The following is a 12,456-nucleotide window of genomic DNA, read 5'->3' as shown; positions in this document are numbered from 1 at the left end:
GTCAGCAAAGTATAAACGTGATATTGGAATCTATAATCACTCTGGTATAATTAATTTGTATGTTGTCCCCATGGATGTATTAATAGAACTGGATACAGCCACTCCATTCACTGACCGCTAACAACAATGAAGCCCTATTGAACCGCGCCATCTTGGCAAATTTGTAGTCATTTGGCTATTTCCGGTGACTTTTGACTTGCGCAGTTGAGCTTTTCTGTCCGACGCGCGTCCACGAAAAAGTTCACCTTTATGTGAAATGTAGACGCACGTTCCCGGCTCTCTCGGCTCTCCCCGCTTTGATTTAGCAATGAAAACCGGCTTGCATATTAACCTGTTTTTGTCAAATATATCCATTGGAGAAATTATTTTTTCATCCAGGCATCTTAGTTTTAACAGGTTAAATATAACTGAACATGTTTTGTTTGCTAGTAGATGGTATTCATTCCGTTCGCGATAACGTTCTTGCAGCCAGGCTAAATTCCTCCAGGGAGCCAGTGACCGGCGAGTTCAAGAGCTTCACTCCCCACCAGCAGGAGCTTTGGCCGCGGCTACCGCATCTCGGATAACCCGCTGAGTTCCTGGCTGCTATTTCACATTCGCCCTTGATCAATCGAATCTTATCTCCGTATAAATACACATTAAGCCTATATCGCCTCATTCACCACAAAATATGTTTCAATCTGAGGTTATTTTCATAGATAGATTTTGCCTAATTTTTGATAATTTACTGCCATGCAGGCCGTCTGCGCTGTCCCCAGCACCACCTTAACAGAGGAAGTTTGAAATGTCTAAATATTCCCAAGCATGTATTTCCATTCGTAAATCACATTAGCTGACCTGCCCGGACAACTGCATCTCATCCGATAAACATAGCCTATGAACAATACATCCATGATGGCAAGCCAGAAACGCAGACACAAGTTCAAGTACCACAAATAAAGGTAGCCTATTAATTCTAACATCAACGGGGTCCCGGCTAAAGTCTTTTAATACCATCCATCGTCATCCGCTTATCCGGGGTCGGGTCGCGGAGGCAGCAGTTCCAGCAGGGAGCCCCAGACATCCCTTTCCCTAGCAGCATCAACCAGCTCTGCCTGGGGAATCTTTAGCCGTTCATAGGCCAGTGCGGATGTTTAATCAAATGTGTTAATGAAAATGACCACAAAAAAGGAGAGTAGTCAAAGCACACCTCTCAAAAAGGGCTTAATACATACAACAAACTGATCAGGCTAATCATTTTTTAATGAAAATGACCACAAGACAACCTCCTGTGCATAGTTGAAATGGTAGTGGGATACGGTGATAAACTGGAGTGATCATTTGACAGCAATTATTAGCCTTTTCCAGGAATGGACAGAAATGGGATATTTTTAGAATAACAGTAATTTATTCACATACAATGGAAAGGAGTTGATGTGTAGCATGAAGATGAAACGATACACTGAGTTTGGGTGTTTTCAGTCAACGTTGGCGTTCACCGCTTCTAGCTATCGAATGGCCGACTGGTGTAAGATGGATAGCCTAACGTTAGAGAGATAAATGTAGGCTATGGTTATGTTAATAAAGCTAACAATGATGTTGTAACATGCATGCAGCACTGCCCATCTGATCTGAACGATTGATTCATTATTACCATGGATCGGTATTGGGATTGATCAAGGGCGAATGTGAAATAGCAGCCACGAACTCAGCGGGTTATCCGAGATGCGGTAGCCGCGGCCAAAGCTCCTGCTGGCGGGGAGTGAAGCTCTTCAACTCGCCGGTCACTGGCTCCCTGGAGGAATTTAGCCTGGCTGCAATAACGTTATCGCGAACGGAATGAATACCATCTACTAGCAAACAAAACATGTTCCGTTATATTTAACCTGTTAAAACTAAGATGCCTGGATGAAAAAATAATTTCTCCAATGGATATATTTTACAAAAACAGGTTAATATGCAAGCCGGTTTTCATTGCTAAATCAAAGCGGGGAGAGCCGGGAACGTGCGTGGACGCGCGTCGGACAGAAAAGCTCAACTGCGCAAGTCAAAAGTCACCGGAAATAGCCAAATGACTACAAATCTAGCCAAGATGGCGCGGTTCAATAGGCCTTCACTTTAGATTTCGAATCCTGGGGGCTTGGTTGTCCCACATGACTTCTCTTTGTTGAGAACGCTTATTACCGGTATTCATTCAAGAAGTGACATCTGCGCACGACCCTGTAGTTGCATATCCTTATATGGGGCTGGCAGGGAGTTTACCTATGTTAATTCATGTGAGCGGCCACAAGCTTTGAACGTGAGAAACCATGAGATTCGCCATTAAGAGAAGGCAGGTGCGAACTCTTCCAGCGGTTTACAAACACGTCGTGAATCAGATGGGAGCTTTCCTTAGAAATGTTCTTAGGAAGAAATTTAAGAACAGAACTTAAGAAGATATTGGTGAATGAGGCCCAGTGTTCGTATATTCTGTTCTTAGCTGAGAACAAATCCCAGATGAGAAAGCATTGGTGAATGCCAGAATTTTCTTAGAAATGGCGTAAGTACAGTTTAAGAAGAAATGCTTCTTAAGAACTTCTTTACTTCGTTGGTGAATGAGCCCCCCTCATTCCTGAACATTTTCTTAAGTGTCTTCTTAAATGTCTTCTTACGAACTTCGTAAGACCAACCTTAAGAAAGATCCCCGCCGGATTCATGAACGGGTGGAAATGTGTTCTTAAACCGCCAAAGTGTTCTCAGCTGTGCTCCCTTGAATGCGAGTTCTCGTACACCTGAATTTGCATACATAAACGCCCCGCCAGCTCCTTACCTCAGGGTCGTGTGCACACAGAATCCCCAGACAGCGCGGAATAAGTTGAGACGTTCCCAATTGACATCATTGATGTTCAAGGTCATGTGCAAATTCAACATTTTATTTGTCACATGCAACATAGCCTACCAGTAAAATGAGCAGTGAGATGTTTCTCCTCTGGCTATTACGTGCACACTAAGCTTAAGCAAGGTGAAAAAAACAATACAAAATAACAATAGAAAACAAGACGGTATATGGACTTTTAATACAAAATGCAAAATATATAGCCTACATGAAAGGGATGGGATGTGCTGAGAGCAGATGATAAAAGTGTACAGTTTAGTTAAATGCATAAGTAGGCTACTTGTGGATCCTGATATGCCCTATCTATATTATGTAGGCCTATATTGTAGTTATGGATATTCACATGTTTATTTACAGAATGTAGATGAGTCCATTCTGACTACTATAGAATATAAGGTGCTGTTGTGCTGAGTCTGAGTATAGCGACTGAGTTTAGTGCCTATTTATTCATTCACTGTGCTTTTATTTATTTTAGCCACGATGCCTCGTAGAATCATGACTATAAATGAACCTCAATTGGAAATGATACAAATATTCTCGTATTTATTATTATTATTATTTGAAGCATAGGATGTCTGTAGAATTTATGTGAACGCAATCACTTCAGATTTCTCATAAATTCAGCCCTTGCGAACATGAGCGCACTCCAATCTGGCCTACCTACAGTACGACTGCATTTCCACATTCTTAAATCCTGTTCTTAGATAAGAACAAATCTCAGATAAGAAACCATTCAGGAATGCCAGAATTGTCCCGGGAACTTCGTAAGTGGAGTTAAGAAGAAATTTGGATACATAATATAGAAATTTCTTCTTAACTGCTTTCAGGAATGAGGTCCATTGTTCTAAAACACTGGCACGTTCTCCAGAGCGATCCCACACTCAGAGAATTCACTGCTGAACCTTCTCTTCCCTTTTTCTCCTTTAGGCGCTCTCGTAAGCCGTTCCCCTCCTACCCTTTTTCTCCTTTAGGCGCTCTCGTAACCTGTTCCCCTCCTACCCTTTTTCTCCTTTAGGCGCTCTCGTAACCCGTTCCCCTCCTACCCTTTTTCTCCTTTAGGCGCTCTCGTAACCCGTTCCCCTCCTACCCTTTTTCTCCTTTAGGTGCTCTCGTAACCCGTTCCCCTCCTACCCTTTTTCTCCTTTAGGTGCTCTCGTAACCCGTTCCCCTCCTACCCTTTTTCTCTTTTAGGCGCTCTCGTAACCCGTTCCCCTCCGGATCCCCAACCCGCCTCATGGTTTTTATAGATGTGGTAACTGAGCCCAATGCTCCAACTCCACTAACGCCAACGATTTCATCCACCCTCACACAGGAATAAAGTACAAGATCTCTTCACTCATGAACTGCAACAGTACACGTGATTTACCTATTGAAGTGTGGTTTAGCTTACTTCGGGCAAACAAAATGCCCCCTGAAAAACAGAATTTCAGAACACAAAACAGCCATATGGACAAAAAACCTACGCAAAAACGCACACACACACACACACACACACGAAGTGACAGTAGTGTCCACAGGTTAAATTTTCCTCTGCTCTTCACCCATCCTGGGGGGCCAATCAAGTGCTCCTGTCCAACTTTGCCATGGACAGACAAACTTGCAAACATGAAAAGGGAGAACATGCAAACTCCACACAGAAAGACCTTCTTGCTGTGAGGTGAGAGCACTAGGTCCTGCGCCTCCGTGCTGCACGTGAGTGATTCTTGGGGTTCAGTGTCTTCTGCTGGGACTACTGGAAGCTGGGATCGAACTGGGAACCGGGGACCCAAAACGGCTTGAATTGCCGGTTGCTCCAGTGACCCCTCCTTTGTGTGTGTGTGTGTGTGTGTATGATACTGGGATTTTGAGTCTCTGACCCCCCCCCCCCCTCACTCCTGCCAGCCGGTGGAGATCAGCGGGGCGATCGAGGAGGAGTTCACGGTGGCACGTCTCTACATCGCTAAGATCAAGTCAGAGGTGAAGTCCATGGTGAAGCGTTGCAGGCAGCTGGAGAACCTGCAGCTGGAGTGTCACCGCAAGATGGAGGAGACGGGGCGTGAGCTGTCCTCCTGCCAGCTGCTCATCTCCCAGGTCAGAGAAACACTCATGAATGCCTGGATGTAAGTGAATGAAGTGTGTGTGTTCTTCAGCTCACCTTATTGTTATGTGTGTGTGTGTGTGTGTGTGTGTGTGTGTGTGTGTGTGTGTCTGCGTGCAGCATGAGGTGAAGATTCGCTCTCTGACGGAGTACATGCAGACTGTGGAGCAGAAGAAGAGACTCCTGGAGGAGAGCCATGACTCCCTCAGCGAAGAGCTGGCCAAGCTGCAGGACCCAGGTAACACACACACACACACACATATCCAGTAGTAGTACATTACATACAAACACATTTTACGATTCTCTCTCTCTCTCTCAGATAACTCTCTCGAGAAGGATGGAGAGAAGGGAGAGATGGAGGATGGAAACGTCAAGGTGGGCATGACTCTTATCTGAACATCTTTAAAATAATCTTTACTGTATATTACCATGGGATGAATAAATAGTCATGTGTGTATAATGAAGTTGTAATGGGTAGTTGCCTGTCTGGGTGCAGGAGAGGCCTCCGCGCCACCAGGGGGAGACTCCCCGTGGGCTCCACCACAAGCAGATGACACGCTTGAGAGATGAGATCAACGAGAAGCAGAGAATCATCGATGACCTCACTGAGTCAGTGATCACGTCTTTCACAGACATATTCACATGGTTCCTCACCCTCTTTACTCTCAATCTCTCTCTTTTATTAATCCTAAGGAACACAGTGCATCTCTTTTTTCTCTCTCTTTCTCTCTATCTCTCCATCTCTTTCTCTCACAAACCATCTCTTTCTCCCTCTCTTTTTCTAACGCTCCTCCCTCCCTCCAGTCGTAACCAGAAGCTGGAGCTGGAGCTGGCCCAGGTGCGCTCGGACTTTGAGCATCTGAAGAGCCAGGACAGCAGCAAGAGCGAGCGTCTGGAGGAGCTCTCGTAAGTCCAGACCAGACGCTGCTCTCTGGTCAGCCTGCTCCCGCCTTCAGTCATGGTTACAGAAAGGACCTGGGATGAGAAAGCTAGTCTGAGATCTGCTCATAAAGACTTTTGCTGGGGCGAGCATGCACTCACACACACACACACACACACTTTCTTGTTGTGATTTGTTTGTTTATTTGTTTGTTTATTTATTTAAAATAGGGACAGCACATATTAATATACATTTAAATACATACATACATAAATCTAAATGTGCCAGATATAGCCAACAGGCTAATTTTCATCTGTAGTCCCTTGTCAGGTTGATGGCAGAATAAAATAAAAAAATCACAATACATAATTCACAATTACAAACACACAGTACATAAAATCTGACCTAAAACTTACTCCATACAGTAACAAACACATAACCCCCCCCCCACCCCACACACGCACACACACCCCACTCTCAATGACTCTGCACACACACACACACACACACACACACACACACACACACACACACACACACACGCACACAACAGATCAGTGTTGACACTGCTGGTTCTCCAGGAGCCATTTCTTAATACTACATTTAAATGAGTAGAAGGTTGATGACTCTCTAATTGATTGTGGCACTGAATTCCACTGATGGGTTGCTTTGAAGGAGAAAACAGCCTGGCCAAATGCACTGATTCTGAATGGGACCGTGCAGTCACCCCTAGCTGCTCCTCTAGTAACCCTGGTTGAAGCAGATTTGAGTTTGATGAAACCAGTTGGAGGAGGAGTAGCTGACCCGTGCATGATCTTAATGATGATTAATGATGACACAATGATTTTAATCATCTAGTGATGATTCTGATGATGTGTTTCCTCCTCCTGTCAGGTTCCTGCATGAGCGTCATGAGCAGACCAAGCAAGACCTCAAAGGGCTGGAGGAGACGGTGGTGCGCGGAACAGACCTCATACACCTCTATCTCTTCTCTCTATCCTTCTCTCCCTTTCTCTCTCACAGCGTCTGATTCTCTACATGCTTCCATAATCTTTGCTCCCCTTTCACAATATATTCACAGGACTATTGGTATCTGTCCCACTCCCTTTCTCTCTCTCTCTCTCTGTCCCTATCTCTCTCTCTGTCCCTCTCTCTCTCTCCCTCTCTCTCTCTCTGTCCCTCTCTCTCTCTGTCCCTCTCTCTCTCCCTCAGGCCCGTGAGCTCCAGACCCTCCACAACCTGCGCAAGCTGTTTGTTCAAGACCTCACGTCGCGGGTTAAAAAAGTGAGTGATGGAGGAAAGACAGACAAACTTTAACCACTAATCTAGGAAGCGAATCACCCATTCGTTCTTTCATCATTACTTATTCTCTGTCTCCCTCTCTTTCTAAGCAGTTCTTCTTCATCTCTCTCTCTTCCACTTCCTCTCCCTTCTTCAGAGTTCCGAAATGGAGCCTGATGACAGTGGGGGGTCTTGCACCCAGAAGCAGAAGATTTCCTTTCTTGAGAATAACCTGGACCAACTTACAAAGGTTCACAAACAGGTAAGAGCACTGGGCCCAAGTCGCAAGGGCCAGCTGGAGATGTGAAGGGGAGGAGCCTCCAACTCTACATATCACACGCTGACTCCTCTGTCTCTGTTCTGTCTCTTCTGTCCTTTTCTTCTCTCTCCCTCTCCTCTCCTCTCTCTCACTCTATTTCCCTCTGCCTGTCTATCTGTATGTTTGTCTGTTCCTCTCTTCTCTTTCTGTCCCTCTAGCTGGTTCGTGACAATGCAGATCTGCGTTGTGAGCTTCCAAAGCTGGAGAAACGTCTGCGGTCTACTGCTGAGAGAGTTAAGGCCCTGGAGACGGCACTGAGGGATGCCAAGGAGGGCGCCATGATTGACCGTCGGCGCTACCAGCAAGAGGTCGACCGCATCAAGGATGCCATGAGGGCCAAGAACGCGCTGCGGCGCCCCCATGCGGCACAGATAGGTACTATAGGTAATATAATAGAAAGGGTCAGGGTAGTACTTAGAGGTGAGTTTTCAGCCTGCGGTGAGAGATGGGCAGCAACTGCTGTCTTGACGCCAGGAGACTTCATTCCACCACTGTGGGCCAGGACAGAAAATAGACAATTTCATGCTTTTATGAGGTTCTTTAGGTGCCATTTGAGTAGTCAACTTCAAACTGTTTAGGCAGCCGTTTTGAATTTCTTCTATTTTTTTCTTTTGTTTAAGATTTACTGTATGTGGGCACCCCTTCTAGGATGTCTTAGGATCACCCAGGGAGCATATATACCACATTTCATGCTTCTATCCGCAGTAGCGTTTGGTGGGTCCTGGCACCAGGGGCCTGTTCCAGAAAGCGGGTTCAATAAAGTATGGGTCTAACCCTGAGGTTTGAATTGATAAATCCTGACATCGGCAACCCTGAGTTTTCGGTTCCAGAAACACAGTTTCCAGCTGATTCACGCTGGCACAATCAACCTTGACTATGTACAGCTTGAGCTAAGCCCGTGCATGAGAACTATAAAAAGCCATCATCAGTAGAGCTACAATACAATGATTCACCATGGCAACCGAAGACAACAAAAGATCGGCCTACGTCACCCCGGTGGAATTCAAAGTTCTATCGCGTGCATAATCCGTAAGAGTCAAAGTTCTACTTTATTCAGTGAACATGTAACCACACTATTTTAATATTAGGCTAGCCTACTGGTGAAAAGTGGTGGAATCTCATTGATTAATGATGATTAAAGCGCACTTGGCATATACATTACATTACAGTCATTTAGCAGATGCTTTTATCCAAAGCGACTAACAATAATTGCATTTAACGTAGGAAGAGCCAATGTACTACTACTTGCCAGAACTCACAAGTGCATCTTCTTTCTAAAACAAGTTACTAAGAGCATAATCTAGTGCTGAAGGCAAAGTGCAAGAATAGCAATCTAAAGTACAGTGCAATATAATATAATACAATAAGTGCTTAGACGGGAGGATTGTTGTAGTACTTCTTGAAGAGATGAGTTTTGAGACTGCGACGAAAGATGGGCAGCGACTCTGCTGTCCGGACATCAGTGGGCAGTTCATTCCACCACTGCGGGGCCAGGACAGAGAAGAGCCGTGACCGTGTCGATCGACCGCAGGAGCCGCGGAGTGACGGGGCAACCAGTCGCCCTGAGGTAGCAGAGCGTAGCGGTCGGGAGGGGGTGTAGGGTTTGACCATGGCCTGGAGGTAGGAGGGGGCTGTTCCTTTCATTGCCCTGTAGGTTAGCGCCAGAGTTTTAAACTGGATACGAGCCGCTACAGGGAGCCAGTGTAGGGAACGGAGGAGGGAAGTTGTGTGGGAGAATTTGGGGTGGTTGAACACCAGGCGAGCAGCAGCTTTCTGGACAAGTTCCAGAGGTTTAATGGCTGACGCTGGCGCCCCAGCGAGGAGGGAGTTGCAGTAGTCCAGGCAGGAGATGACCAGGGCCTGGATGAGTACCTTCGCCGTTTCATTAGTGAGGAAAGGGCGAATCCTCCTGATGTTGTAGAGCATGAATCTGCAGGAACGTGTGACGGATGTGACATGTGCGGAAAACGACAGTTGGTCATCCAGGGTCACACCCAGATTCCTCGCAGTCCGAGTCGGGATCACCACTGTGTCAATGGTGATGGCCAGGTCCCGGTGCGGGCAGCCCTTCCCCAGGAGGAACAGCAGCTCAGTCTTGTCCCGATTGAGCTTGAGGTGATGTGTCGTCATCCACTCCGAGATGTCAGCCAAGCACCAAGCTATGCGTGTCTCCACTTGTGTATCAGATATAAAAACCTAACGTTAGCCTACTTTTGTTATACTGTAATGTGTGCAGCATCACACACAATCTTAAAAGTGCAGAGAATGAGGGCTAGTATTGGAATCTGAATCGGTTCATTGCCAAGTAGTTTACAACATACTAGGATTTAGCTTTGGTCAATATACTGCATAACATTGATGGAGACAAGGGTGCAGGGACAAGATGAGACGGTGCAAATGAGTAGTACAAAATACGAATACAATATACAAATGGAGTGAGATGTGTAGGCCTAGGCTTCAAAATGTGCATTCAATTTTTTGTGGAGGTGCGTGTAGGCTATGTACAGTATGTACAATCAGTGGTCATGTAGGCTATATTGTATACAGTATATGAATGAATAGTGTTTGTAATTTTCAGACAGTAGCCTAGTCAATGTAGGCTACCTGCGCCGATGACCTGCACATTAATGCTGTGGAACCACTTCCTGTTCACTCATTTACAGTAGGCACAATGAGGTTGCAGCATTACCAGAATATTATGTAAAATATCGTCATTAACTTAAACTGAATGCTTTCAACATAGTCACCTGCTATTCTGTGGAATTCCTCCTTCATGGTCAGAGGTTGTGTCCAGAGCAAGGGACACTTTCCTTAGTTATGTCTCCACACACAGTAGCTTTCCCAATGTGTTCTGCATCACCAATGTTATATAAAAAAAACTCCCGTTTGCAGAAACGCAGGGCAGCCCACATAATTTGCTCTGATGTAAGAGCACGGCCATGTGAATTGTGTAGTCTAATAATAGCGATTTCAGGCTGGAGAATGTTATTTAGATACATACTGGAGTTTGAAAAACGGTAATGTTATTAGATAATCCTCTGAGAATAATAGGACATCCCATCGCAGTCTTCAAATCTTCTCCCGGGGAAACATGTATGCATTTAAAGCTTCACAAAATTTGTATTTAATTTAATTAATCTAATTTCAAGAATTGATTTGATTCCTATTCACAAGGTTCAGAATCGATTATCACGATTCGATTCGGTTAGTGTTATTTCATTCCATTTCAAAATAAAAGCCTTCTAAAGTCTCAAAAACTGCTTAAATCAGGATTAAATCAGGATTAAAAGAAAACTACCCAAGATGCCACGGGTTCTATGCTACACAGTGGTAGGAGACCTCCTCACAGTCGGACTCGTGGAGTGTCACGAGATTCTGATGTGCCATTTCAAAATAAAAGCCTTCTAAAGTCTCAGAAACTGCTTAAATCAGGATTAAATCAGATTAAAAGAAAACTACCCAAGATGCCACGGGTTCTATGTTACACTGTGGTAGTAGACCCCATCTGGGTCTGACCTGTGGAGTTTAACGAGATTCTGATGTGGCATTTCAGGATTAAATCAGGATTAAAAGAAAACGACCCACGATGCCACGGGTTCTATGCTATACAGTGGTAGGAGACCCCCTCTGGGTCTGACCTGGGGAGTTTCACGAGATTCTGATGTGGCATTTCAAAATAAAAGCCTTCTAAATGATCAAAAACTGCTTAAATCAGGATTTAAAGAAAACTACCCAAGATGCCATAGGTTCTATGCTACACAGTGGTAGTAGACCCCCTCCTGGACTGATTCGTGGAGTTTCACGAGATTCTGATGTGGCATTTCAAAATTAAATCCTTCTAAAGTATCAAAAACTGCTTAAATCAAGATTAAATCAGATTAAAAGAAAACTACCCAAGATGCCACGGGTTCTATGCTACACAGTGGTAGTAGACCCTGTCTGGGTCTGATCTGTGGAGTTTCACGAGATTATGATGTGGCATTTCAAAATAAAAGCCTTCTAAATTATCAAAAACTGCTTAAATCAGGATTAAAAGAAAACTACCCAAGATGCCATGGGTTCTATGCTACACAGTGGCAGTAGACCCGCTCCTGGACTTACTCGTGGAGTTTCACGAGATTTTGATGTGGCATTGCAAAATTAAAGCCTTCTCAAGTATCAAAAACTGCTTAAATCAGGATTAAACCAGGATTAAAAGAAAGCTACCCAGGATGCAACGGGTTCTATGCTACACAGTGCCAGTAGACCCCCTCTTGGTCTGACTCGTGGAATTTCAAGAGATTATGATGTGCCATTCCAAAATAAAAGCCTTCTAAAGTCTCAAACTGCTTAAATCAGGATTAAATCAGGATTAAAAGAAAACTACCCAAGATGCCACGGGTTCTATGCTACACAGTGGTAGGAGACCTCCTCACAGTCGGTCATGGAGGGTCACAAGATTCTGATGTGCCATTTCAAAATAAAAGCCTTCTAAAGTCTCAAACAATGCTTAAATCAGGATTAAATAAGATTAAAAGAAAACTACCCAATATGCCACGGGTTCTATGCTACACAGTGGTAGTATACCCCCTCTGGGTCTGACCTGTGGAGTTTCACGAGATTCTGATGTGGTATTTCAAAATAAAAGCCTTCTAAAGTACTCAAAAACTGTTTAAATCAGGATTAAAAGAAAACTACCCAAGATGCCACGGATTCTATGCTGCACAGTGGTAGGAGACCCCCTCTGGGTCTGACGTGTGGAGTTTACCTCACAGTCGGTGGTGGAGGGTCACAAGATTCTGATGTGCCATTTCAAAATAAAAGCCTTCTAAAGTCTCAAACACTGCTTAAATCAGGATTAAATAAGATTAAAAGAAAACTACCCAAGATGCCACGGGTTCTATGCTACACAGTGGTAGTATACCCCCTCTGGGTCTGACCTGTGGAGTTTCACGAGATTCTGATGTGGTATTTCAAAATAAAAGCCTTCTAAAGTATCAAAAACTGTTTAAATCAGGATTAAATCAGGATTAAAATAAAACTACCCAAGATGCCACGGATTCTAT

At 44.5% G+C, this 12,456-nt stretch overlaps 1 protein-coding gene across 4 annotated transcripts in view; it reads left to right on the top strand.

Annotated features, from left to right (window-relative positions):
- Positions 1-12,456, top strand: part of kif5aa (kinesin family member 5A, a) — a gene marked incomplete at both ends in the record, with an annotated part of 67,796 nt that overhangs the window by 45,547 nt on the left and 9,793 nt on the right. For 2 of the 4 annotated variants that reach the window (XM_084445599.1, XM_084445598.1), the window contains 9 exons: positions 4,736-4,924; positions 5,052-5,169; positions 5,251-5,306; positions 5,431-5,540; positions 5,736-5,837; positions 6,706-6,766; positions 7,024-7,095; positions 7,250-7,354; positions 7,570-7,786. In XM_084445599.1, the coding sequence (XP_084301725.1) occupies positions 4,736-4,924; positions 5,052-5,169; positions 5,251-5,306; positions 5,431-5,540; positions 5,736-5,837; positions 6,706-6,766; positions 7,024-7,095; positions 7,250-7,354; positions 7,570-7,786 (1,030 nt within the window). Of the gene's footprint in view, positions 1-4,735; positions 4,925-5,051; positions 5,170-5,250; positions 5,307-5,409; positions 5,553-5,735; positions 5,838-6,705; positions 6,767-7,023; positions 7,096-7,249; positions 7,355-7,569; positions 7,787-12,456 lie in introns of all 4 variants that reach the window. The other 2 variants (XM_084445597.1, XM_084445596.1) reach the window with 2 other exon arrangements.

This window comes from Borostomias antarcticus (genome assembly GCF_949987555.1).
Source record: "Borostomias antarcticus genome assembly, chromosome: 11".
Lineage (NCBI taxonomy): Eukaryota > Metazoa > Chordata > Actinopteri > Stomiiformes > Stomiidae > Borostomias > Borostomias antarcticus.
This window is presented reverse-complemented; position numbering and strand designations above follow the sequence as displayed.